At 41.0% G+C, this 27902-nt stretch overlaps 1 protein-coding gene across 2 annotated transcripts; it reads right to left on the bottom strand.

The window, feature by feature from the left end:
• Window positions 1-290: 290 nt before the first annotated feature.
• LOC139656372 (NLR family CARD domain-containing protein 3-like) lies at window positions 291-27554 on the bottom strand. 2 transcript variants are annotated; one of them, XM_071533925.1, is made up of 15 exons: window positions 27461-27554; window positions 26631-26982; window positions 25987-26100; window positions 24661-24780; window positions 22854-22973; window positions 20961-21080; window positions 19236-19355; window positions 11739-11858; window positions 11527-11599; window positions 10655-10883; window positions 8217-10029; window positions 7951-8124; window positions 7482-7655; window positions 3171-3217; window positions 291-2105 (listed from the first exon to the last, which is right to left on the bottom strand). In XM_071533925.1, exons 2-15 carry the CDS (start codon window positions 26699-26701, stop codon window positions 1567-1569), a joined length of 3834 nt encoding a protein of 1277 aa, XP_071390026.1. In that variant the 5' UTR covers window positions 26702-26982; window positions 27461-27554; the 3' UTR covers window positions 291-1566. The 2 variants fall into 2 exon arrangements, with proteins under 2 accessions (XP_071390026.1, XP_071390025.1); XM_071533924.1 differs by having other exon boundaries at window positions 8217-10038.
• Between the last annotated feature and the right edge of the window lie 348 nt (window positions 27555-27902).

The raw sequence follows: 27902 nt of genomic DNA on the forward strand, positions 1-27902 counted from the left end.
GAGGAGAGAAGACAAGGAGAGGAGAGGAGACAAGGAGAGGAGAGAGGAGACAAGGAGAGGAGAGGGGGAGAGGGGAGGGGAGAGGAGACAAGGAGAGGAGAGGAGGGGAGGGGACAGGAGAGAGGAGAGGAAGGGAGAGAGGAGACAAGGAGAGGAGAGGAGGAGAGGAGACAAGGAGAAGAGAGGGGACAGGAGAGAGGAGAGGAGGGGAGAGAGGAGACAAGGAGAGGAGAGGAGACAAGGAGAGGAGAGGAGGAGACAAGGAGAGGAGGAGAGGAAAGGAGAGGAGAGGAGACAAGGAGAGGAGAGAGGAGATTATAAATTCTAGTTTTACTAAGGAGAAGGTGCCATTCACTTACAGAAGCTACATGGGCAGACTTCCAGTGGAACACCAATAGTCTCCTCCCCACCATGATGGCAGTTTGAACAAAATCAATACACGTGATTGGGAATTCCTCCTCCAAAGTGGAGTGGAAGTATAAGTATAACCTCAGTCTGAATATCTCAAAATGTCATGCCGGTCTGCAATTAAACCGCTGGTTATATAACACATATATGACACACATACAATACAGCTGGAGAAATGAAAATTGCTTTAATTATATGACATCTGTATTCGGTTTTACAGTACTGGGAAGACTAATCATTATAAATGAAAAAGAAATACCCGAGGCGAGCAGTCTGACCCTGGCAGAGAGTGAACCCAAGATATCAAACATGAATGAAGCCTCCAGTACACGATGTCAGTAAAGTCTTACAGAAGACCTGACACCAGACAGACCGGTCAGAGGAACAGAGCAGAGCCATGTTACAATGTGAAGGGGAGAATACAGCTGTCAGGTGTTTCCTCATTGACTGCATTTACATGCACATGCAACGCATTTCCCGTTTCAGGGTCCCGTTTCACATACATGGCTTAAACAATCCATGATAATTGGACGCGTGCGTTTACAAGGTTTTTGTAAACGGGATATGACATTTACATGCACCGACACAAAAATGGGATACTCCATTAACCTAAATATTAACGGGATATTGGTGAGCATGTAAATGCAGGTAGTGTTTGTCCTATTCTACTCTGTGTGTATAGGACAAATCAAAATGTTGGTAAAATCTGCAAAAGGCTTACCGATACTTCAGTGTGGATAACTTGGGAACAGAACAGGAGTAACACAGTGGTAAACGCAAGAAACACAAAGCACAAGCTTAGCTTCAAGCTAGCAACCTGAGCTACAAACGTGCCTATTGTGCTGTTTATGGTAACAATGCCTTAGCACGCTATATACAGTAAGTGTGGCAATCAATAAGGGTTTTTCCATTTTCCACAGCACTGTCCACACTGATTGATTGCCAAGTGAATTCAAGATATTTCGTAAAATAAGTACGATAAAACTATAAAGTATAGTAAATGACATTGTGACATTGTGATAGAGAACTGAGATATAAAATACAATAAGTAAAATAACACTTAGCAAATGAAAACATATATATACGTATATATACAGTATTTAAAACAACATTTCATAGTTGACAGGCTTCTGCTGTATTTCCTCAGTGAATAAGAAACTACTCCACCTTGCACAAGGACACTGACATGTCGTCGTGCCACAGCCTGAACCCCGGGTAGAGCGGCTCGCTGAAGGCTGAGTGGAAAGTGTACAGATGACTCAGTGTGGTGGAGGACACACTGTAGAAGGACAGAGTGCCTGCTGGCCAGTCCAGATACACTCCCACTCTCTTAGAAACTGGAGACGGTGGAGTTATGGGGTCGCCTTTTTTATTGTGCCAGGCATTGTAGCAGCCGTCATAAACACGGAGACTCCAGGACTGGTTGTTGTATCCCATCACACAGTCGGTTCCCTCCCCTTTCCTGCAGATACCTTTGTAGGACACACCGAGACCGGCGGATGTCCCGGTCCACTCCACCTCCCAGTAGCAGCGGCCGGTCAGCCCCTCCCTGCACAGCATCTGGCCCCAGTTCTTAAACCTCTCTGGATGGTCCGGGTACGGCTGCACCGCCTTCCCTCGAGTCATCTTCTGGTTGCCATCAGATAACAGAAGGTACCTGCATGCTGTGTTTGGGTCCAGTGTGAGCTCACAGGCGTCTGGTGACAGGAGGAACATGCAAAGTATTACAGACCATGCTGAAGGAGGTTCAGCTGAGGGTCAGCCACCCCACCCCCAACCCCAGTGGATGATAACCAACAGTCACACACAAAAACTTAATATCTACTGATCTACTGTTAATAGAAAAATAACTCTCTCAACTGTAATAACTTCAATACATTCAATTGTAGACAGTGTGTATGGTTTGTTGCTGTGCTATATTGCCTGTCTGTCAGTCCACATAATTGTCATAAACAACAACAACCCAGATTTAGCCTTTTCCAAACTTTTGAAATTAAAATAACATAAGTCTGTATGGGAGAAATCTCTGCCCCTTCAATCATATGAACAATGATCGGTAATTGCCTCATGACATAGAAAAGCCACTTTGCTTAAAAATCAACACATTTATGGGCCATTAGTCTACCTTTGATTGTGGGCAAAAAAATGCATGGACAAGAGCGCATGATTAGAAATAGAAAAATAGGCAGAAATAAATGAAACGCACCCTTACAATGTTTAATTTTATTTTCATAAGTGCCAGGGGGATAAAATCAAATTTAAAATGATAGACTGCTGAACAATCTGTTGAGATCAAAATTAAAAAGTGAGCAGGAACATTTGATAACTAAACCTAGGATATTTAATTCATATTTTCATAATTTCAAATTCAGAAGCCTGAATCTAAGCCTACATACTGCTTTGAGAATCAGTCTGGACGGAGCGTCAGAGTCTGTCTCCACGGAAACTGTCAAAATGGATTTGTCAAATGACAGCTGCTTGGTGTAAGGGCATACAAGTGATCATACACCACTTTCCTTGTATGCTTTTAAAAATCTAAAAACACTAGTTTTTAAATGTCAAATGTCAAGATATTTCAATTCCACATATCCGTCATTTGAAGGCTTGGCCTGCCTATTGCTAAATGATTTTTAATATTATTAATATTATTATTATTATTGTAAAGTTCCTTGGCCTAAAAGTAATCAAACAGCAGTTCAGTTCCTCATTTGGAAAGATTTATTGAATTTTAGTTAAAAAATGCACATTTGTTACACACTTACATTTCTTCAAGCCAGATTTTAACCAGCACTCTCCATCATGGTCCACACTGTGGAGAAATGATAAACAAACACACACACACACAATTATTACCATACTCACTTCCCTATTTAAATCTATTTTTATTTTATTTTCCCATGTCATTTTATAAATCTCCTAGCTCTACCATTTTCCAACATGTGCTCTCCCGCCTGTGATATCTCCTCACATCTCATGTTGTGTGTCCAGCTCACTAAAGCAGCAGGTCTCACCATCAATCCAGGAAAATATGCTTTTGCCCACAGAGATGTACAGTACCTGGGGTGCAGGATTGGGAATGGAATGATCAGTGGGGAGGTGGGGAAGATGGAGGCAACCCAAGAGTTCCTAGTACCTACAACCGAGAGGAAGGTAAAATCTTTCCGGAGTTAGTAGGGTGTTAAAGGAGGTTTATCCCTAACTTTGGATTCAGCTCCAAACAGAGTGAGATGGTCTGATGACTATGACAGGGCTTTCAGTGACCTGAAAGGAGCCATTTGTGATTTGTCAGTCCTCCGTACCCCTGACTTCTCTACGCCCTTTAGCCTGCATACAGTGAGTGGGCCTGGCAGCTGTGCTGCTGCAGGAAGTGGATGGGGAACAGAGCTATGTACGCATGCTACAATCATTCAGAGTAATTAATTGTAAATATATCTGCGTATGTGTCAAATTGTATGTTTAAGTTATATCCTTGTTGGAGCTCTTTTACGGCCCTGCTCCACTACTTCCATCGGGCGTCAGTCATTGCCATCAGCCGTCAGCCATCGAAGGAATGATTCCTTTACCAGCACTGCTCACGTTGCATTCGTGTTGCGTCCGCATTGCATCCGCGTTGCGTCCGATGGCTGCGTCCAAGCAAAAAAAACGCTGAGGTTCAATTCTCGATGGCTGACGCACCCGTTCTCCCTCACTGAAATAAAGTTGAATTGATTGTTTTCTGGTGAATCCATTCAAAAGTCAACACGCTCTGTGGAGCAGGGAGAACGTCACGCTGGCGTAATGGTGATGGCAATGCGATGCAATGCTGGTAGTGGAGCTCTAACGTAAGGCACCTGGGTAGTAGGGTATATAAGTGGTGGCTGTGTGTGGGGACTCTAAGGGTGCTTGGGAATGCTACTTGGCTGGTAGTACCTGTAAAAGTTGTGTGCACAGTCTGAATTAAAGTGCCCACACTTAAAATGATCGTTGACCTGTGTGATGTAACAGACTAGAAAAAGGCTGTAAATTGGGAGGGCTTTTATTTTGAAGTTTGGGCTTTTATTAGGGAGGTTTGCAATCCTAATCCATCCGTCGTCTGTCTTCTTCTTGTGGTATTGCCAGTAAGTATGTTTTTGTTTAGGAACCTGAGAAATATATTAATATTAATATTAGAATTAAATTACCTTATTTTATATTATATTTGTTTATTTATTTGTGTACTTACTTATTGCTAGCCTGAGTTACCTGTGAAGGAAACAGGGAAATATTTTTTATGGTTTTCTGTAATACTTACCTGTGTAATTGTTTTTATTTCAGTTTTACCTTTTCTCCATTAAAAATCTTGCCAAGTACAACACGTGGCCTGTTCTTTGGAGGAGCTCTTTGGAGGAATGAGTTATCTAGCTGTTTCATTCTAGCTTAGATGAGAACAGTATAACCTGCCTCCTCACTGAATTTCCAGTTTAGGCCAACTTTACAAGCGGTGTCAGAATGTTGGCCGTTCTGCAGTAAAGTGGCAAAATGCTAGGAAGAAAAGAGGGTAAGTCTGAGGGACTAGAGATTGGAGGGCTGGTGGCAAGCTCGTCAGATGACCAGGGTGTGTTGCAAGAAGATCCAATGTCTGCAGTGGCAGAGCTTGCAGCAGGAGTCAAAGCGCTGGTGCAGACCCAGAAGGCAAGGAACAGCAGAGCGGAAAATGACAGAGCTCGCCAGGAGCGAAGATGGCAGCTGTTGTAGCACCAATTCAACCAACTTCAGGCCCAGGTCCGGCTGCATGGAGGAGAAGGGCAACGGGGGCAATGCAGGAGCTAGCCAAAGGACCATTCAATTACACCAAGACGGTGAGCTGTGGAGAGACCAGGGGGAACAGGAGTCAGAGGAGGAGCTAGCAGGAGGCAATGACAGCTGCCTTGAGCCAGCTGATAGAATGTCGGGGGCGCCACCGAGTTTCAGAGGGCCCAAACTCCAACACCCCTTTCTCCTGATGATGACATTAAGCAATACTTCACCACTTTTGAAAGAGTGGCTACAGTTTGTCGTTGGCCTAAAGAAGACTGGGCCATTCATCTGATCCCTCTGCTCACGGGCAAAGCAAGAACTCCCTATGGCTATGGACAATGACCATACACAAAATAATGAGGAAATGAAAGAAGCAATGTTGTCTAAATGTGACATTATACCAGAGACATACAGGTGGCAGTTCTTTGCCTTAGACATTCAGGGTGGAGAGACCAAAGGAGCTCTATGTGAGGCTTAAGGAGGCTTAATTTCACAAAATGGGTCAAGGCTCAGCAATGTTCAGTTCCGAGATCATGATCTTGGAGCAATTCCTCAGAAGGGTCAATCCAGAACTGGGGGTTTAGACCCCAAGAGTGCAGAGGAGGTGGCTTGCCTTGCTGAAGTGTTTATGTCTGCCAGACAGGGAAGCAGAAGAGACAATAGACACCAGATCAGCAGTAAGTCTGCGGGTGCAGGGGGGGTCAGAGTCGTGTCCATCGTAGTGCTTCTGCCATCCAGTTCAATTCCCCTAGTGGCCACAGTTCAGCCATCACATCATCATTAACACTAACAAAAAAATGTAGGCGAGCAGGCCTTCCTTCGCTCTGTAACTAGGCCAGTCCGATCAGAGGATTTGGTGGGGGATACTCGTTATTTTACAACAGTGCTTGTTAATGGCATGAAACAGACAGCTTTAATAGACACAAGGAGCTCACAGACTGTTGTGCTAGCAAGCCTGGGGAAGGGTGTAGCTATCAAGAAGGGGTTGGAGTAACCTGTATCCATGGTGATGAGAAACGTTACCCCAATGCAAAGATTTACATGACAGCAGGCGGCCAAACCTTTTTCCTCCCTGTAGCACTAATACCAAAGCTACCTTACCCAGTTGTGTTGGACTGTGACATCCTGACTCTGTTGAACCTATTACACAAGCCTTAAGCGTGTAATATGGTCCTTACAAGGGCACAGTATTGTATTGAGTATTGTTGAGGGTCTCAAGGAGTTACCTTTTGATGGCACTGAACTGGAACCGACCCCAAAAGGATGAAATTAAAGAGCCAGAAGGTTAGTGACAAGTTTCTTGTAAACTTGAAGATTTGAAGATGAAGATTTACCCAACCCCACCCTCCCTGTGGAGATGCACATTCCATTTCAGGCATTGTGCCTTTTGACCCTACATTGTTGGCATGGTTATTGGCATTGTTAATTGGAGGGAGACATTTGTTGCACTTCCCACGTTCCCTTTTTAGCCTTCAAACTGGCAGTCAATGGCTCCAATTGTAAGTTAAAAACCTTTAAATACAGCTCACAAAGACATAGTTTACATTTTAAAAATCGCTAACTGTTACCATGAAAAGTCAGGCTGTTGTAGTTTTTACCAAATCAAATTCAAATGGGAACAAATTCTTCATTACTCCGGAGACTATTTTCTGTGCTAAGGAACTACTTCCTGAGATGGAAAACGTGTTTACAGCCGGCTTATTAAGTTGTTTGAGGAAAAAGTCGGCCTGCCCGGTCCATTGCGATTATGACATATGCTGCAGAGTAACAGCATGAGCATTTTTTTTAATACAATGGAGTTCTATGGCTAATGGGACATGGCTTGATTGCGCATCGGCTACATGGACGAGACTTGTTAGCAAAACAAAATCATTGCTGATTTTGTTATTTTCATAGGGTTTGTTGGTGGTAAGAAATGCATTAAAAAACACAAGGCTTATCCTTTAAGACCCTCCCACCGACGGAAGTCTCAATTTAAGATCTAGGAAATCTTTGTGAAAATTTGCTGGAAATATCACATCTATGGTTACTGAATGGATCTATAGCCACACCACAACAATCTTTTTCAGGTATCTATCTTTTTCTTCCCTGGTTGTTATATTTTTAGCTATTATTTGCACACAGCCAATTCTCCATCGGACCTCCACATGATAGCAGCAGATATGGTTGTTAGGAGATTTGTGATGCAACTGCAAACCCCCTATACCTTGACATTTAGAGTTGCCACACATGAAATTGCTTGAAGAGAGTAAATAAAACTCCAAATGCCAAAGTGTCCCTTAAATCAAATGCGTCTTTCTCATTGTTATCTGCTTTACCTGAGTTTCTTGAGTTTAAAGAGCGGATCATCGAGCAGAGCAGAGAGCAGCTTCACTCCGGAGGCTCCTGGGTGGTTGTACGTCAGGTCCAGCTCTCTCAGATCAGATGGGTTTGACTGAAGAGCAGAAGCTAGAGAAGTACATCCTGCCTCTGTGACGCCACAGAAAGACAACCTGCAACCACAGCAAATGTCACTTACAGCCAAATCAATATCTTTGTAGCAATAGTAGCACAGATGTGCCCCATAAAAAGTATTAGTACTACTACTGCTACCACTACTACTACTACTGCTACTACTACTACTACTACTACTACTACTAATAATAATAATAATATATTTGACATGTCCATTTAACTGCAATCCACTTGGACAAGTTCCTAGTAAATACACATGTACTTGATTAAATTCTGTGATTCTGATTCTCAGTAATTCAAAATTGTTTTGTCTGCAGCCCACAAAAAACTAACTTGAGTGTCTCTAGTTTGCAGTGGGGACTTGCTATTCCAGGAGACAGAATCTCGATTCCAGCGTCTTGCAGGTCGTTGTCACTCAGGTCCAGCTCTTTGAGCTGTGAGCCAGCTGAGCTTAGAGCTGAGGCCAAGGCTTCACAGCATCTCTCTGTCAGATTACAATCACTCAATCTGTAAGATTGTTGAAAAAAAGACAACAGTTTAATACTTTGTACATTACAAACCTATGTTTGATACAAGTTTTTAAGAGTCTGGGCACTCACTGAGCTGTTCTGGAGGCTTTAATCACTGGCAGTAGCCTCATAAGACCCTCGTCTGATCTGGAGTACATCTTCAGGTCAAATGCATCCAGATCTTCCTCTGAAGTCAGCAACACAAAGACCAGAGCTGACCACTGCGCAGGTGAGAGCTGAAACTCTGGGAGGTTTCCTGAGTTCAGGTAGCTTTGGATTTCCTCCACTAGAGAGTGGTCATTGAGCTCATTCAGACAGTGGAACAGATTGATGCACCTCTCTGGGGAAGAGTTCTTCCTAATCCTCTCTTTGATGTACAGGATTGTTTCATCTGTTGCAGTCTGCGAGATGTTCCCTCTTTGTTTCAGAAGGCCACAAATAAGGGTCTGATTGGACTCGAGAGAGAGACCGAGAAGGAAGCGCAGGAAGAGGTCCAAGTGTCCGTTTTCACTCTCCAAGGCCTTGTCTACAGCATTTCTGTACAAGGCAGTTAGTGGTTGTTGGACAGTTGCCTGTTCAGGGATCTGGAGGGCTTTGTCATCTGTCTGACCAACCATCACATTGACATTTGTATGACTGAATGTGTGAAACACATACAGAGCAGCGAGGAACTCCTGGATACTTAGGTGCACAAAGCAGAACACCTTCTCTTGGAACGGCCCACACTCCTCCTTGAAGATCTGTGTGCACACACCTGAATACACAGATGCTTCTTTGATGTCGATGCCACACTCTCTCAGGTCTTCCTCGTAGAAAATCAGATTGCCGTTTTCCAGCTGTTCATAGGCCAACTTCCCAAGTTTAAGGATCACCTCCTCATCCATGTTAATCTGTGGTTCTGCAGCCTCTCCTTTCTCTGGACCGCGGTTGTACTTTTCCTGCTTTACCAGAACGTTGAAGGTCAGGAAGTGGGAGTACATTTGGGTCAGGGTTTTGGGAATCTCTCCACCTTCTGACTGAGCCAACACCTTCTCCAGAACAGTGGAGGAAATCCAGCTGAAGACCGGGATGTGGCACATAATGAAGAGGCTCCTTGACGACTTCACATGCTCAATGATCCTGCTGGCCAGGGCCTGATCACAGATTCTTTTACGGATATACTCCTCCTTCTGTGGGTCGTTGAACCCACGAATCTCAGTGACGCGGTCCACACAGTCTGGAGGGATGTGATTGGCTGCCGCTGGTCGGGACGTTATCCAGACCTGAGCTGAGGGAAGGAGTTTTCCCATTATCAGGTTCGTCAGTAGCACATCCACTGAGTTTGGCACAGCAACATCACACGTGATCTCGTTGTTCTTGAAATCCAGAGGAAGCCGACATTCATCCAGACCATCGAAGATGAACAAAAGTCTGAAGTGTGAGAAGTCCAAAATTCCCTTTGTCTCTAGGAAGAAGTGATTGAGAAATTCATTCAAGCTTAAAATCTTGCCCTTCATCAAATTTAGCTCTCGGAATGGGAGTGAAAATATCAGTTGGATGCAATGATTTGTTTTCCCTTCGGCCCAGTCCAGCGCAAATTTCTGCACGGAAACAGTTTTTCCAATCCCTGCAACGCCCTTTGTTAGGACAGTTCTGATAGGTGAGTCTTGGCCGGGCAGTGGTTCGAATATGTCATCACATTTGATGGATCTCTCTTGACGTCCCAGTCTTCTGGATGCTGCCTCAATCAGTCTGACCTCATGTTCAGTGTTGATCTGCCCGCCCCCTCCCTCCACGATGTAGAGCTCGGTGTAGATCTTATTGAGCAGTGTTGGGTTTCCTTGCTTGGCAATACCTTCAAACACACGCTCACATCTCCTCCTTAGATTGGACTTCCGTTTGTTTTGACACACAACAAACTCACCTAAATGGCCTGATAAAGCAGGAAGTAATTACTTCAGTATAATATTACAACTCAGATTTGTTCATGGTTATCAACTATAGTTATTTGAATACAAAAACATGCATACAGGTATACATATAGTCATGGTCTACACATTAGTGTGTTTGTGAGCAAGGAAACCTTAAAATGCTTGCATTGGGGCCAACTTAGATCATTAACAACCTTCAGAATATAGCAGTTAGATTTTCAAGTGTTGCTCATAGGAAATTATAAAGCACCATAAGCACAACAAAAGTACATAATAATGCATTATAACCATTATAATCAGAACACAATATGATATGCAATAATATACAAGCACTGTGTTATCTCTAGATAGCTAATATTTTGAGGGCAACTCTAAGCAAATAAATAATATCATAAAGTAATTCTAAATGTATAACATATTATAATAATGATAATAAGGCATCTTTTTTTCAATGTCTCACAATGGACTATAATTAGTCATTCTATATGTTAAATATATAAAAAATATTTAAAAAAATGCAATACATGTAATAGTAAAAAAGTTTTAATAATTGACTATCAAAATCTTTCACCCAGTCGGTAAATCATTCATTTCAGCGACTGTCCACCACACACTTACTCTTCTCCAGTGAGTCAGCGAGCGCCGTCTGGTTCATCTGTCTCAGGAAGAACAGAGCGACCCTCAGGACTCCCTCTGTGGCGCCGGCATCCCTGTTCCCACGGTCAGGTTCCACTGGGACCTCATGCTGCCTTTGGCTTTCAGCTGGACCTTGGAAAGCCGGACTCAGGATACTCTTGAATCTCTCCAGTTCGGTCCTCACAAAAGCAATGACGGTTTCATCAAGAGTCTTCAGGGTGATGGAGGAAAAAGTTCCAGGGTTTGGTGATTTTCAGGTGGTTCCATGATCATTTTTTACATTTAGGCCTTTAGCTGATGATCTCATACATCTTAATTTACAATGAGTGCAACAGCATAATAATAGGGATGGGATGATATGCTTATCTCATTGTAAACCACAATATGATGTAATAAATAAAAGTTCAATGACAAAGTATGACTGTGCAAAATTATGTTTATTTCTGAGCCACAAATCTTTCTAGCGATGGCATTGGCTGCTAACCTGACGCGCCAGGTGGTTTGTTACACAGAACCATCTGGGAAGTCGTCCTTGGAAACTGTTTGGAAAAGGGCAGGCACTTTCAAAAAATACTTGACAGTTGATTGAATGAACCATCTGTCTATCACCGTCTATCACAGGCTAACTTCAACCAATCAGATCAACGAACCATATGACGTAGTAGGACAGCGCCGAAGAGGAAAAACAACAACAAATTATGTATTTCGCATGTCGGTAGACGATTCTTGCCGTATTTGTAAGGAAAATCTTTGTTTGGATGGAGAGCTTGTGAAATTGTGATGGGCAAGCAGCCTCATTTGTGATTACTATGGCAGAATAAAATGGAGCTAATGCATAAAAAGGGACTCCCTACCTTGAATATTGATGTCAGGTCTTGAGTCTGGGCAGACTGGACAACAGGAATCTCTGAACTGTCCGATTGGTGTCTGTGGACAAAGATTAAAGTTGAATTCAGTTGGATCAGTTAGACAAAATCAAGTTCAGATTCATTATGGGTAAATGGAAGAATGAGGTGTAAATTCCATGTAATGAAGCTTTTTCAGTGTAGTCCTGTTGGATTCTTACGGAGCGAGTTGAGGACATGAATCTCCTTTACTGAAGACTAATGGTGGATCCATTGACCTGTTGGTCTTTGCAGACACACAGCTGGGTGCAGATGATTCCTGTCTCTCCTGCTGCAGGTTCCTGTAAAACAAAGAGGGTTTCTGAGCTGCTTCAAGCCACTAGGTTTAACTGTCCATTAGCATCATATCACTGAGCTTGATGGTGAGATCAGACATGTGGACTAGGTGTAGGAGCAATGTTCGGGTGGTGTAGGCATGGTGTAGGTGTGTTTAGGGGTGAAGAGTGTTGACAGCTTGTTTGTGTGTGTGTGTGTGTGTGTGTGTGGCGAGAGCATGACTTCCGGTGGCAAGTAGCGAGAACGCCAACTCCTGCTACGCCGTTCCCTTTAAACTAGTTAATTCGAAATTAAGGCGCCCTTTCAACCGAATATATTTTGGCGGAATATTTTCTGGACACTCTTATGCCTTGTAAATTACGCAGCAGGGAAATGGATCCCGAATCTCTTGGCAAAATGATCAGAGAAATTGTCCGAGAGGAGATTTCATCTGCGCTCGACAACAAGCTCAAACCTATCCACGAGGAACTAGAGAAGCTCGAAGTTACTATTAAATCGTGCAGTTCAAAAGTGGAAGATTTGGAATCTGCGGCGAATGCTATGGAGGGACGAATGTCCACAATGGAGAAACAATACAAGGCCCTGCTGGTCGTGAATGAACAATTAAAAGAGAAGACCGAAACACTTGAAAATCACAGCAGGAAATTTAATTTGCGCATAATGGGACTACAGCAAGGAATTGAGGCAGGTAAACCTACCGTGTTTGTCAATAAACTTCTCTATGAACTGTTTGGTGAAGACGACCTGGGGCCGCCCCCCTTGGTTAGTATTGCTCATCGCACCGGTCCTACTGCCAAAGACGAGAGCCGCTGCATGATAACCCGGCTGCACAGTTTCGAGGTGAGACGCACCATCCAGTGCCTGGTCGGAGCAATGGGAGGTAAACTGTATTTCCGAGGACAAAGAATCAGCATCTACCCCGATACGACCATCGAGTTGCGGCAACAGCAGGCTGAATTTAACGAGATCAAAGCACTCCTACGTAAAGCTAATCTGAGATACGGCATTGTTCACCCTGCTAAAATGCTGGTCACTTTCAACAACAAAACTTTTTTTTGTTTACTCGCACAGCGGAGGCTATGGAATTGTATGAGAAGCAAGTGAGGCCGTCTCTCACTAACTCCAGCTCCGCTACGGAATCAACATCAACAGGCCAGTAGGCTGTTTGCAAAGAAGTGGACAAGACTGTTTATCTTCCCAGCTTTAAACAAGTTATTTCTAGTTGAATACTGACTTATGGCAGCCGACCAGGTATGAGAAATACCCACAAATGATTAGGCTATGATTGAATATGAGAGACAATTAAGTGACTCTATATAGCTGACTAGTTGGTCGTTAGCTGATTGTACAATTGACTATATAATATGGGTTCTCACTTTTTCAATGGTTTACAAAGGTTGGGTTGGAAAGTAAATAGTAAATAGGCCCACTATTACCCTGATTATCACTATTTTCATTATTATTATTATTATTATTTTTACTAATAATATATTCCATAATTAATAGGGGTTATTGTAATCGGATGAGGGGAGTTAAAAATGAGGAACCTTGTGAAGGGGATTGTTCTAGTCTGTCACAGCTCCGCAAGTGATGTGGAGTAAAAGGAGTCAACAAGATGGAGTAACTAATGATTTTGATTATATAAATTCTGATTTGAATTATCTCAGTATTTTTACCCGTTCTTGTGTTAGGGTTATGGTAGGAAGGGGGGGTGGAGTCAAAGGAGAAGGTTTGGGGTTCAGGGGGAAGCAACTGGCTGGAGGAGAGGGAGGGCAGGGGAGGTTGGGTGTTTGCTGGTACTAGGTTGGGTTGGGTTTCATGCATTTATTTATGTATGTATTTTTTTTTTCTTTCTTTTTCCTTTTTCTTATTATGTTACATACTACTGTCTACTCTAGCACTGGGCGATATGGTTGAAATCAATATCACAATAATCATAAGAATTTTTCTCGATATCAATATATATCACGATATGGTTCATGCAAAATCACGGTAAATAATCAAATTAATGTTCATCTCATTGAACCGAATGGTGATGTTAGGTGTGATGTCAAACAAAACAGAAATATTCAAATAATATTCCTACCATACCTCATTTTATGAGAGTTTTTAAGTAAAATTTGCTTGTCAATTCAGACAGCAGAAATGTATGTCACGATATTAAAATATCTTATCATATCATCACGATATGATTCCACTGAAAGACAATAAACGATAATATTGAATTATCGCCCAGCCCTAATCTACTCCTTTATATTAAAGTAGTTTAATGGTGGCAGGCTTATCTATTCTTTCTTGGAATGTACAGGGCATTAATGAAGCAAAGAAGCGCTGCAGCTGTTTAGATGTCTTAAATTAAAAAAAAGGTAGATATTGCATTACTACAAGAAACTCATTTAATGCAGCAAGATGTAACGCAAGTTGAGAACAGTATCTTTAAAGTAGCATCATACTCATCAGCTAGTAATAATACAAAGGGAGCAATTATATTATTTCGTTCCAATCTTAAAATTAATATTGTAGGAAAAGGCAGCGATCAGGAGAGGATTGCTTATGTGAAAACTATTATTGAAGGGGTAAAAATCGCTTTTCTTTCAATATATGCACCCAATATATATGATAATTCTTTTTTTTCATCTCTATATCAAATTCTTCATAAAATGAATCAATTTAAAGTTTTTTTAGGAGGTGATTACAATACAGTTATGGATCCCTTAATGGATAAAACAACTAAGACTAATAATGTATCCTCAAATACTCTTGCCCTGCGGAATTTAGTTTTGGATTATGCCCTTTCGGATATATGGAGAACGCCAATCCTACTATAAGAGAGTATACATTCTATTCTGGTAGACATTTCTCCTTCTCAAGGATAGATTATATTCTAATTTCTTCTCAGTTGGTACATCGAGTTCATAAAGCAGAAATAGTACATCACTTTCTGACCACCATGCTAATTTCTGTGTTTTAATGCTAACTGCATCTCCTAGTCGTGCAACACGCTGGCGGTTTAATATCGGTCTTCTGCAAAACACTGACTTTGGTAATCAATTTAGAAAAGGGTTAAGGGAATTCTTGTCCATTAATAAAGGCTCTGTTTCTGATGCTAGAATCCTGTGGGATGCCACAAAAGGTTTTATACAGAACAATTCAATTGCGTTTGCTTCTGGTCAAAATAGAAAGCAACTTGAGGAGATGAACAACTTAGAACATTGTTATTCTTAATTGTCAGCAACACAATAGCTTTTCTGCTGAAAGGGAGAAAGAGCTATCTATGACTCAATTAAAACTAAACTCTCTCCACAGACAGAGGTCTGAATTTTTAATACATAGAGTTAGGTGATCCCACTATCTTGATGGCAGCAAACCTAGTTTTTTACTGGCCAGTCTGTCTGTCGTCTGTCTGTTATATCTTCAGTACAAGCCGAGGATGGCTCTATTCTATATGACCCTCAATTGATTAACCAACAATTTAAAAAATTTTACCAAAAGTTATACCTAAGTGAGACCGATGACTCATCCGAACTTATGAATTCTTTTTTTGAAGATTTGAATTTACCTTAGCTCTCAACAGATGAGGCTAACGCCTTAGATAAAAAAATAACACTAAATGAATTATTTGAAACACTGACACAAATGAAAAGAGGCAAATCGCCTAGATTAGATGGCATTCCGCCAGAATTCTATCTTGAGTTCTGGTCGGAACTAGGACCAATTATGCTTGATATGATCGATACATCTCTCCAGAAGGGTTTTTTCAATAGAGACGTCAATACAGCTATCATATCACTTTTATGCAAGGTAGATAAAGACCCCACAGTTTGCACAAGCTATAGACCAGTATCATTATTAAATTCTGATGTGAAATTGTTCGCCAAAACCCTAGCTAATAGATTAGACCCAGTAATATCTAAGATCATCCATCTTGATCAAACAGGTTTTGTTAAAAATAGATTAGCATCAGACAATGATTACTCCATATTATACATGCTGCACCTAATATGTCTTCTCTGCCTGCGATATTATCGACTGACGCGGAAAAGGCGTTTGATCGTCCTGAGTGGAGTTTTCTGTGGTTTACACTGGAACATATGGGTTTTGGTGGACAATTTATACATATGTTAAAAGTTTTGTATAGTAACCCCTCAGCTATAGTGTTGACTGGAAACCATTGCTCCATTCCTTTTCCTGTAGGCAGAGGGTCACGTCAAGGCTGCCCCCTCTCTCCACTCTTATTCGCCATATCATTGGAACCCCTGGCTCAAAAAATTCGCCAATCTCAAAATATAGGTCCTATAGTCGTGGGGAACACACGCCATGTTATCTCATTCTATGCGGATGATATTTTATTATATTTCAATAATGTAGTATTATTTGGCATATAGTAATGGAATATTTTCATTGTTTAGTAGGTTTTCAGGCTATAAAGTAAATCTGAACAACTCCGCACTTTTACTTTTGAATAATGCTTTAGGTTATTCAGATTTGGATACAGAAATACCAATAGTTTCTCAATTCAAGTATCTTGGTATAGATATTTTCTCTACTCTTGATAAAATTGTCAGAAAGAATTACAATCGTTTACACGACTATCGCAAAAGATCTGGAGAGATGGTTCAATCATAAATCACTATCATTATGTAGTCGAATATCAGTTATTAATATGAACATCTTACCTAAGATTAATTTCCTATCCAGTAAGCTTCCTTTACCCTCACCTCCTCGGTACTGGGACAGGATTCAGAGCCTTGTATCTAAGTTTCTCTGGAGAGGGAAACGACCAAGACTTAAAAACACAATACTCCAACAGGGCAAACATTTGAGGGGTTTTGGCTTACCCAATTTTAATTCCTATTATCAATTATTTATGCTCCGCCCTCTTAAAAATTGGTTGTCTCAAGATGCGAACATGCCTTGGCTCCAGATTGAACGCAGTGCGGTTACCCCTTATTAATTGGAGGAACTAGCATTTTGTGGCTTACCCCCTAAAATATTGCCAAAGAAAAATTTGGCCCTATTATTGCCCATTCCATACAGATTTGGCAACAAGTGGGGAAATTAGGTAACTGGGAGATGCAGTGGCACACTCAGACGCCAATATTTCAAAATAAATTCCTTTGTTTAGGTGGGGAACCTATTGTTTATCCTACATGGTCTAGATCTGGTATTCGCACTGTCACACATTATGGATGATGGAGGCTTAAGATCATTTGAAGATCTTAAAAGCGCATGTAATTTACCCAGAACATCTTTTTATTTTTATTTACAATTGAGAGCTGCTTTTCGAAGTTATGGAGTCCCATGTAATAATTCTCTTTCTATACACCCGCTGCTTAAGCTTTTAAGTATTAAACCTAAATGTGGGGGTTTTGTATCCAATCTGTATAAAAAGTTACAGGAAGCTACAAGTCCTATTATGGGGGTGACCAAAGTCTAGAATGTTGACTTAAAGGATTGGGAGCAAGTTATTAATTGGAAGAGAGTATGGGGAAATATCAAAGTTTCATCACGAAATTTTAGCCATCAAATGATTCATTACAAATTTATTCATAGACTGTACTTCACTCCCAGGAAACGCTGTCAACTTCAACTTTGTTCTACACCTATTTGCCCTCTGTGTAATAATGGAGAAATAGGAACCTACTTGCATACAATGTGGCAATGCCCAGATGTGGAGTTTCTCTGGTCTCAAGTGGTATCCCTGAAGGGAGGTATAACTGGAATCTATGTACCTTGTACTCCGACTATTTTACTTTTAAATGATTATTCTTCATTATCTCTTAATTTTTCTCAGAGAAGATTGTTATACCTAATACAGAGGTGGAAGCCCCCACATACACTCCATATTACTCATTGGATTGTCCTGTTTTATGACATAATCTCTCTAGAACTTTCTATTGCCCGATCAAATGGGGCCAGGGCAAATAAAGTTGAGGTTCTGTCCAAGGCAATGGAGAAGGTTAAATCTATCTATATGAATCAGGTTGGCCAATAATGTTTGGTTCGCTATGCTAAATGTAATTTTTTTGTGGAGAGGTATGTGTGTGTGTATGCATAATTATACAACAGGTAGTTCCGACCAAGCGATCTGATTGGTCAACTAGACATTTAGAACGTGCTCAAATCAGCATGACAGCACACCTAGCCATGCTCATCACTAAATATTACTCCGCCATATTATCATACAATATATTTAAATATAACGCTACGCTAACTCTGTTCAGCCTTGATGTTACCAGACGCTCTGGCATCCTCCATCAGCTGTGCCGGTGAGTCGGTGACACGGCGCTACTAGCTTAAAAATACATGTGAAGTTCGCGGACATAGTAGCTAAATCTGTCCATGGAAAAATTATTTTTTTCAGCAGATATCTTAGTTACAACAAGATTGAGCTAGCAAGGCAGTTTTGTGTTTATATGTGTGGTATTTATTCAGTTTGGGAAATCCCGCGATCTCTAGAAAGCATTAGCTCAAGTTGGCTGGCTGACTCAACAGGGACTAGAAAGCGTCTCTGTTGCTAGGTCGTTACTAAGGCTCCGCCTAATTGCTGGAGTAGTAATCTAGGTTTCATTACATAGGAGTCTACTGACGTGACTGATTGTTTTCCAGTTATTAGTCAGACCCCATGTATTTCCAGGGAAACGGAGATAACACTAGCAAAAAGTTTTTTATTTTGAGAGCGAATTGCCCCACAATATGAATACATTTTGTTTATATCTTTTATTTTGTTGGTAACTGTTGTATAATCGCAATATTACATGTAATATAACATATAATATTGCTTAAATGTATTTGTATGTATATGGGCATGTATAGGCATGTGTATGTACATGTATACAGTATGTGTGCACATACAGTATATGTGTGTATATAGCTATTAGTAGTAGTCCTAGTATTATTATTATTATCATTATTATTATTTGATTAGATTATTATTTATGTATTTATTTGTTCCTCCTTTTTTTCTTTTTATTTATTTAATTTATTATTGTCATTATTATTTTTCGCCTATACTATATGCCTAGGTATCACATAGGCATTCATAGGGAGTTATCTGAAGCCAGCCAGGGGAGGGGAGGGTGGGCTAAAATGTTAGGTTTCTTTCTTTTTTTTTCTCTCTCTCTTGAATTACACTGTCCGCAGCATTGTGTTAAGGAGATGTATAGACACATATGGATGTGATACATGCGGGTATGTGTATATGATTTACTATCATTAAACTGTAAAGAAACAAAATAAAAATTTGATCACAAAAAAAAAAGTTGAATTCAGTTGGATCAGTTAGACAAATTCAAGTTCAGATTCATTATGGGTGAATGGAAGAATGAGGTGTAAATTCCATGTGATGAAGCTTTTTCAGTGTAGTCCTGTTGGATTCTTACGGAGCGAGTTGAGGACATGAATCTCCTTTACTGAAGACTAATGGTGGATCCATTGACCTGTTACTCTTTGCAGACACACAGCTGGATGCAGATGATTCCCGTCTCTCCTGCTGCAGGTTCCTGTAAAACAAAGAGGGTTTCTGAGCTGCTTCAAGCCACTAGGTATAACTGTCCATTAGCATCATATCACTGAGCTTGATGGTGAGATCAGACATGTGGACTAGGTGTAGGAGCAATGTTCGGGTGGTGTAGGCACGGTGTAGGTGTGTTTAGGGGTGAAGAGTGTTTTACAGCTTGTTTGTGTGTGTGTGTGGAGAGAGCATGACTGCAGGTGGCAAGTAGCGAGAACGCCAACTCCTGCCACGCCGAAAAACGTTCATGTAAACCGCCTAGTGGTGATTACAAGCAGGACATGGAAATCTTTTTGTAGGCTCTGTGTCGGCAGTCAGTCCAAAATTATAAAATCAACAAGGGACAAACAAGAAGTGTTGTCCCACCTTTTCCGTAATCTGAAATGTCGTTGTGTTTTGTGAAATGTTGTTGTGTTTTGTGAAATGTTGTGTTTTCTGAAATGTCGTTGTGTTTTCTGAAATGTCGTTCTGATGATCTTCCACCAGCAAGGCTCACCTTTCTCTGTTCTCTATATACTGTGTGAGTAATAACCAACTGATATACTAAACACTCCTCCTGCCTTTCTCATACTCTAGTGGTTCAAATGTACAACTACAGCTAAACATATATACCTGAGGGTGTTTTCACACTTGGTCCGTTTCAGCCTCTCAAGTGGACTCAGTCCAATGACTCAGCAATTCTTTGTGCATAATGTGAACAGGCCAAATGCACTCAGACCCTCTAAAACGAACCGAAGTCAGACCCCAAGAGGTCTGAGTTCAGTTTGTTTGTGGTCCGTTTTGTGGTCCAACTGATTCCCATTGAAAAGAGAGCTGAGTCAGCTGTCGACACAAAGCGGACTGAGTTCATATGCAACTGGTTCACTTTTTGGTTCCACTTAAAAACCACAGTTTGGTTCTTTTAAAGAGAACTATATGTGAAAACGCTCTCAGTCTGACTCATGTACACGGCATGTTGTTATGACTGCTTGTTAGATGATAAAGTAGCTAATGGAGCCATACAACCCAGTCCCCAGTTCAACCTGTCCTGCAAGTTTTTGTCCCATATTTACTCTTGCACAGCTGATCCGTGCACAGATAAGGGCTGGTCCTGTTCAGGTCCATCTGTTTGTCCTTCGGTGGATCAAGTGCGCAAGAGTAGAGCTGGAGCAAAAACCTGCAGGACAGAGGGAACTGGGGAACTCCACTTTTCCAAGTGCTCTCTATCTGCCATGACTCATTCACAGAAACATTTTCACTACTGAAAACTGTAAATTACGACACATGACAGGTCTGAACTTTGCACCACTCACTTACCTCAAAGACAGTTTACTCTACATAACATTAACATTACATTAACGTTGTTTATTTTGTTATTTTTTATTATTCGTGTTTACATTAACGAGTGTATCATATCCCGTATTAAAATCTTGATGCATCGACTTGATTTTCAAATGAAAGTATATGATCACTGTTAACTTATTCAAAAGAATGCAATAATTACTAAAAAAGAACAGAGTATACACGAGTTCAGATTCATTATGGGTGAATGGAAGAATGAGGTGTAAATTCCATGTGATGAAGCTTTTTCAGTGAAGTCCTGTTGGATTCTTACAGAGTGAGTTGAGGACATGAATCTCCTTTACTGAAGACTAATGGTGGATCCATTGACCTGTTACTCTTTGCAGACACACAGCTGGATGCAGATGATTCCCGTCTCTCCTGCTGCAGGTTCCTGTAAAACAAAGAGGGTTTCTGAGCTGCTTCAAGCCACTAGGTATAACTGTCCATTAGCATCATATCACTGAGCTTGATGGTGAGATCAGACATGTGGACTAGGTGTAGGAGCAATGTTCGGGTGGTGTAGGCACGGTGTAGGTGTGTTTAGGGGTGAAGAGTGTTGACAGCTTGTTTGTGTGTGTGTGTGTGTGTGGAGAGAGCATGACTTCCGGTGGCAAGTAGCGAGAACGCCAACTCCTGCCACGCCGAAAAACGTTCATGTAAACCGCCTAGTGGTGATTACAAGCAGGACATGGAAATCTTTTTGTAGGCTCTGTGTGTCGGCAGTCAGTCCAAAATTATAAAATCAACAAGGGACAAACAAGAAGTGTTGTCCCATCTTTTCCATAACCTGAAATGTCGTGTTTTGTGAAATGTTGTTGTGTTTTGTGAAATGTTATGTTTTCTGAAATGTCGTTGTGTTTTCTGAAATGTTGTGTTTTCTGAAATGTTGTTGTGTTTTGTGAAATGTTATGTTTTCTGAAATGTCGTTGTGTTTTCTGAAATGTCGTGTTTTCTGAAATGTTGTTGTGTTTTGTGAAATGTTATGTTTTCTGAAATGTCGTTGTGTTTTCTGAAATGTTGTGTTTTCTGAAATGTCGTTCTGATGATCTCCCACCAGCAAGGCTCACCTTTCTCTGTTCTCTATATACTGTGTGAGTAATAACCAACTGATACACTAAACACTCCTCCTGCCTTTCTCATACTCTAGTGGTTCAAATATACAACTACAGCTAAACATATATACCTGAGGGTGTTTTCACACTTGGTCCGTTTCAGCCTCTCAAGTGGACTCAGTCCAATGACTCAGCAATTCTTTGTGCATAATGTGAACAGGCCAAATGCACTCAGACCCTCTAAAACGAACCGAAGTCAGACCCCAAGAGGTCTGAGTTCAGTTCGTTTGTGGTCCGTTTTGTGGTCCAACTGATTCCCATTGAAAAGAGAGCTGAGTCATCTGTCGACACAAAGCGGACTGAGTTCATATGCAACTGGTTCACTTTTTGGTTCCACTTAAAAACGACAGCTTGGTTCTCTTAAAGAGAACTATATGTGAAAATCCTCTAAGTCTGACTCATGTACACGGCATGTTGTTATGACTGCTTGTTAGATGATAAAGTAGCTAATGGGCCATACAACCCAGTCCCCAGTTCAACCTGTCCTGCAAGTTTTTGTTCCATATGTACTCTTGCACAGCTGATCCGTGCACAGATAAGGGCTGGTCCTGTTCAGGTCCATCTGTTTGTCCTTCGGTGGATCAAGTGTGCAAGAGTAGAGCTGGAGCAAAAACCTGCAGGACAAAGGGAACTGGGGAACTCCACTTTTCCAAGCTCTCTCTATCTGCCATGACTCATTCACAGAAACATTTTCACTACTGAAAACTGTAAATTACGACACATGGCAGGTCTGAACTTTGCACCACTCACTTACCTCAAAGACAGTTTACTCTACATAACATTAACATTACATTAACATTGTTTATTTTGTTATTTTTTATTATTCGTGTTTACATTAACGAGTGTATCATATCCCGTATTAAAATCTTGATGCATCGACTTGATTTTCAAATGAAAGTATATGATCACTGTTAACTTATTCAAAAGAATGCAATAATTACTAAAAAAGAACAGAGTATAAACGAGTTCAGATTCATTATGGGTGAATGGAAGAATGAGGTGTAAATTCCATGTGATGAAGCTTTTTCAGTGTAGTCCTGTTGGATTCTTACGGAGCGAGTTGAGAACATGAATCTCCTTTACTGAAGACTAATGGTGGATCCATTGACCTGTTACTCTTTGCAGACACACAGCTGGATGCAGATGATTCCCGTCTCTCCTGCTGCAGGTTCCTGTAAAACAAAGAGGGTTTCTGAGCTGCTTCAAGCCACTAGGTATAACTGTCCATTAGCATCATATCACTGAGCTTGATGGTGAGATCAGACATGTGGACTAGGTGTAGGAGCAATGTTCGGGTGGTGTAGGCACGGTGTAGGTGTGTTTAGGGGTGAAGAGTGTTGACAGCTTGTGTGTGTGTGTGTGTGGAGAGAGCATGACTTCCGGTGGCAAGTAGCGAGAACGCCAACTCCTGCCACGCCGAAAAACGTTCATGTAAACCGCCTAGTGGTGATTACAAGCAGGACATGGAAATCTTTTTGTAGGCTCTGTGTGTCGGCAGTCAGTCCAAAATTATAAAATCAACAAGGGACAAACAAGAAGTGTTGTCCCATCTTTTCCGTAATCTGAAATGTCGTGTTTCGTGAAATGTTGTTGTGTTTTGTGAAATGTTGTGTTTTGTGAAATGTTGTGTTTTGTGAAATGTTGTTGTGTTTTCTGAAATGTGTTTTCTGAAATGTTGTGTTTTCTGAAATGTTGTTGTGTTTTGTGAAATGTTGTGTTTTCTGAAATGTCGTTCTGATGATCTTCCACCAGCAAGGCTCACCTTTCTCTGTTCTCTATATACTGTATGAGTAATAACCAACTGATACACTAAACACTCCTCCTGCCTTTCTCATACTCTAGTGGTTCAAATGTACAACTACAGCTAAACATATATACCTGAGGGTGTTTTCACACTTGGTCCGTTTCAGCCTCTCAAGTGGACTCAGTCCAATGACTCAGCAATTATTTGTGCATAATGTGAACAGGCCAAATGCACTCAGACCCTCTAAAACGAACCGAAGTCAGACCCCAAGAGGTCTGAGTTCAGTTTGTTTGTGGTCCGTTTTGTGGTCCAACTGATTCCCATTGAAAAGAGAGCTGAGTCAGCTGTCGACACAAAGCGGACTGAGTTCATATGCAACTGGTTCACTTTTTGGTTCCACTTAAAAACGACAGCTTGGTTCTTTTAAAGAGAACTATATGTGAAAACGCTCTCAGTCTGACTCATGTACATGGCATGTTGTTATGACTGCTTGTTAGATGATAAAGTAGCTAATGGGCCATACAACCCAGTCCCCAGTTCAACCTGTCCTGCAAGTTTTTGTTCCATATGTACTCTTGCACAGCTGATCCGTGCACAGATAAGGGCTGGTCCTGTTCAGGTCCATCTGTTTGTCCTTCGGTGGATCAAGTGTGCAAGAGTAGAGCTGGAGCAAAAACCTGCAGGACAGAGGGAACTGGGGAACTCCACTTTTCCAAGCTCTCTCTATCTGCCATGACTCATTCACAGAAACATTTTCACTACTGAAAACTGTAAATTACGACACATGGCAGGTCTGAACTTTGCACCACTCACTTACCTCAAAGACAGTTTACTCTACATAACATTAACATTAAATTAACATTGTTTATTTTGTTATTTTTTACTATTCGTGTTTACATTAACGAGTGTATCATATCCCGTATTAAAATCTTGATGCATCGACTTGATTTTCAAATGAAAGTATATGATCACTGTTAACTTATTCAAAAGAATGCAATAATTACTAAAAAAGAACAGAGTATAAACGAGTTCAGATTCATTATGGGTGAATGGAAGAATGAGGTGTAAATTCCATGTGATGAAGCTTTTTCAGTGTAGTCCTGTTGGATTCTTACGGAGCGAGTTGAGGACATGAATCTCCTTTACTGAAGACTAATGGTGGATCCATTGACCTGTTACTCTTTGCAGACACACAGCTGGATGCAGATGATTCCCGTCTCTCCTGCTGCAGGTTCCTGTAAAACAAAGAGGGTTTCTGAGCTGCTTAAAGCCACTAGGTATAACTGTCCATTAGCATCATATCACTGAGCTTGATGGTGAGATCAGACATGTGGACTAGGTGTAGGAGCAATGTTCGGGTGGTGTAGGCATGGTGTAGGTGTGTTTAGGGGTGAAGAGTGTTGACAGCTTGTTTGTGTGTGTGTGTGTGTGGAGAGAGCATGACTGCAGGTGGCAAGTAGCGAGAACGCCAACTCCTGCCACGCCGAAAAAGGTTCATGTAAACCGCCTAGTGGTGATTACAAGCAGGACATGGAAATCTTTTTGTAGGCTCTGTGTGTCGGCAGTCAGTCCAAAATTATAAAATCAACAAGGGACAAACAAGAAGTGTTGTCCCACCTTTTCCATAACCTGAAATGTCATTGTGTTTTCTGAAATGTCATTGTGTTTTCTGAAATGTCGTTGTGTTTTCTGAAATGTCGTTGTGTTTTCTGAAATGTTGTTGTGTTTTGTGAAATGTCGTTGTGTTTTCTGAAATGTTGTTTTGTGAAATGTTGTGTTTTGTGAAATGTTGTGTTTTGTGAAATGTGTTTTGTGAAATGTTGTGTTTTGTGAAATGTGGTTGTGTTTTGTGAAATGTGTTTTGTGAAATGTCGTTGTGTTTTCTGAAATGTATTCTGAAATGTTGTGTTTTGTGAAATGTCATTGTTTTTTCTGAAATGTTGTTTTCTGAAATGTTGTGTTTTCTGAAATGTCGTGTTTTATGAACTGTTGTGCTTTTTGAAATGTCGTAGTGTTTTCTGAAATGTCGTCGTGTTTTCTGAAATGTCATTGTGTTTTGCCCCTCAGGGCCACCATACATTTCACATCATGACACCAGTCCTGAGTGAACAGGACTTTTTTCTCACCTGCAGTTTGTATTTCTTCTCTCTTTTTTTTTTTTTGGCAGATTTTTATAATTTGGATGTGCAAATAAACTAAACCAAAAACTAAAAGCACTCAGACTATTCGGATTCTTGTATGAAGGATTACGAAATAATTCTGTCATGGTAGTCATGCCAGGATATGGCACGATTCTCTCAATGCCAACAAACCGGTATTCTGTGAGTATTCATCATTCCTTCTCCCAATTTTGGAATGCGCTACCTCACTCTTCTTTGAGTCGTATTGCATCAAATTCATGTGTTTTACAATCATTTAATTGAATAATTAAGTGTACAAACCTTTGATTGGTATTCATTTCTTTGCTGAAGTTGTATGCAGTGTCCTTTGAAAGCGTGCTCCTCATGGAGAGGCAGCTAGGTGAAGGTGAGTTTGTTTTTTCCTTCTTGATTGTTCTGGAACAAATCAGAGAGTCAGGCGTCGCAATCCTGTTATCTGCTGCGATGAAGTTATGTAAATCAACCAGGAAAATGCATAAAGCTGTTTAGAGAAATGCATAGATATTTCTCTGTGTCTCTGGCTATCTCTCTCATACACAGCCACATACACACACACACACAGGTACTCACACAAACATAGACAAACTCACAGAGAAACACAGATACACACATGAAAAATTACACACACTCATGCACTTACAGAGAAACATCCATGGACACATATACACACACACACTCAAAAACTCAAAAGTCAGAGAAACACACACACAGATACACACATCCATAGAAAAACACACAGACTCACATTCACACACACACACAACTCACAGATATACACACACACACTTAAACTTGCACAGAAATACATACACACACTGAAATACAGAGAAACACACACACACACATATATACACCACACAGACGCATATTCACACTCAAACTCCAAGAAACACACAGACACACACACACACCAGTGACTCACTTACCCTCTGGTGTCATCATCAGTCTCAGGTTCTCCCATGTGTTTCCTCTCATCTCTCTCTTCCTCCAGACTCATCTCTCTCTCTTTATCTCTCTCTCTAATTAAAAAATTGCTTCAGTATAAACAGACTGACACTTTTTTATCATGATGGTTTTGATGTTGCGGATCAAACCGGCGCAGCTCTGGACACAAGCTGAGTGAATTCAGTGATGGCCGATAAGACTCAGAAGGTTTGACAGGATGAAACTATAAAGTAAAAATCTGTGACATTTTCATATCAATAAATGTCCGTTCTGCTCCTCTCTATCTGCTTGCCAGTTGATGAAATCTTCTACACTGTTTGATTGACAGGTGATCTGTGGGAAGAGCAGTGCAGAAACACCACAGTGAGGCTGAGGGACAAAGATGGAGACTGAATAAAAAAAAGAAACATCTAATTACCATATTAGCGCTCTTTTCATCTCCGTTTTGTGTCCTGAACTGACCCGTGGTTTAAGAAACACTGTGCTAAATTTAGAGATTGTTTTTCTCTTTTTTTCCAAGCGCTCTCTATATTCCATGACTCATTCACAGAAACATTTTCACAGCTCTGACCTTTGACCTCCTCACTACTAAAAAATTGTAAATTGTGACACATGGCAGGTCTGAACTTTACGCTGCTATTTTTGATTATTTGTGTTGAGATTAACATTATGAGTGTATCATATCCCATATTAAAATCTTGATGCATCAACTTGATTTTCAAATGAAAGTATATGATCACTGTTAACTTATTCAAAAGAATGCAATAATTACCAAAGAGAACAGAGTATAAACAAGTACTTAGTTACGTGCCTGGGTGTTCAGAGCAGACTCTGCTCCTCTGACTGCAGTCTGTCTCCCCGGCTCTTTCACTACTGCTGACAGGAAATGTTGACCAACATCCACTTTAAAATTAAAGAGACAGGCTCCCAGTAATCAAACAGTCATTTATACTATACACTTTTCCTATTATTAAATGGACTGCATTTATATAGCGTTTTTCTAGTCTGCCGACCACTCAAAACGCTTTACAATATGCCTACATTCACCCATTCACACACACATTCAGACACCGATGGCGGCAAGCTACCACGCAGGGTGCTGGCGCAACCATCGGGAGCAATTTGGGGTTCAGTATCTTGCCCACAGGACACTTCAACATGCGGGGATCGAACCACCGACCTTCTGATTAGAGGACGACCCGCTCTACCTGCTGAGCCCCCATATACTACACCTGTATCATCTGTATAACACG

The sequence above is a fragment of the Centroberyx affinis genome, unplaced genomic scaffold, assembly GCF_046629955.1.
Source record: "Centroberyx affinis isolate AG114_WGS23_722 - 3 ecotype Tasmania unplaced genomic scaffold, CSIRO-AGI_Caff_v1 ptg002465l_1, whole genome shotgun sequence".
Classification (NCBI taxonomy): domain Eukaryota; kingdom Metazoa; phylum Chordata; class Actinopteri; order Beryciformes; family Berycidae; genus Centroberyx; species Centroberyx affinis.

Bases quoted from the DNA above. Each gene is read 5' to 3' on its own strand.
- LOC139656372 (XM_071533924.1), bottom strand. From the start codon at position 26,701: ATGAGTCTGGAGGAAGAGAGAGATGAGAGGAAACACATGGGAGAACCT. The intron at 26,101-26,630 runs GTAAGTGAGTCA...GATTTGTTCCAG, and splicing joins ACTGATGATGACACCAGAGG to AACAATCAAGAAGGAAAAAA. The intron at 11,859-19,235 runs GTAAGAATCCAA...TTTGTTTTACAG, and splicing joins TCATGTCCTCAACTCGCTCC to GAACCTGCAGCAGGAGAGAC.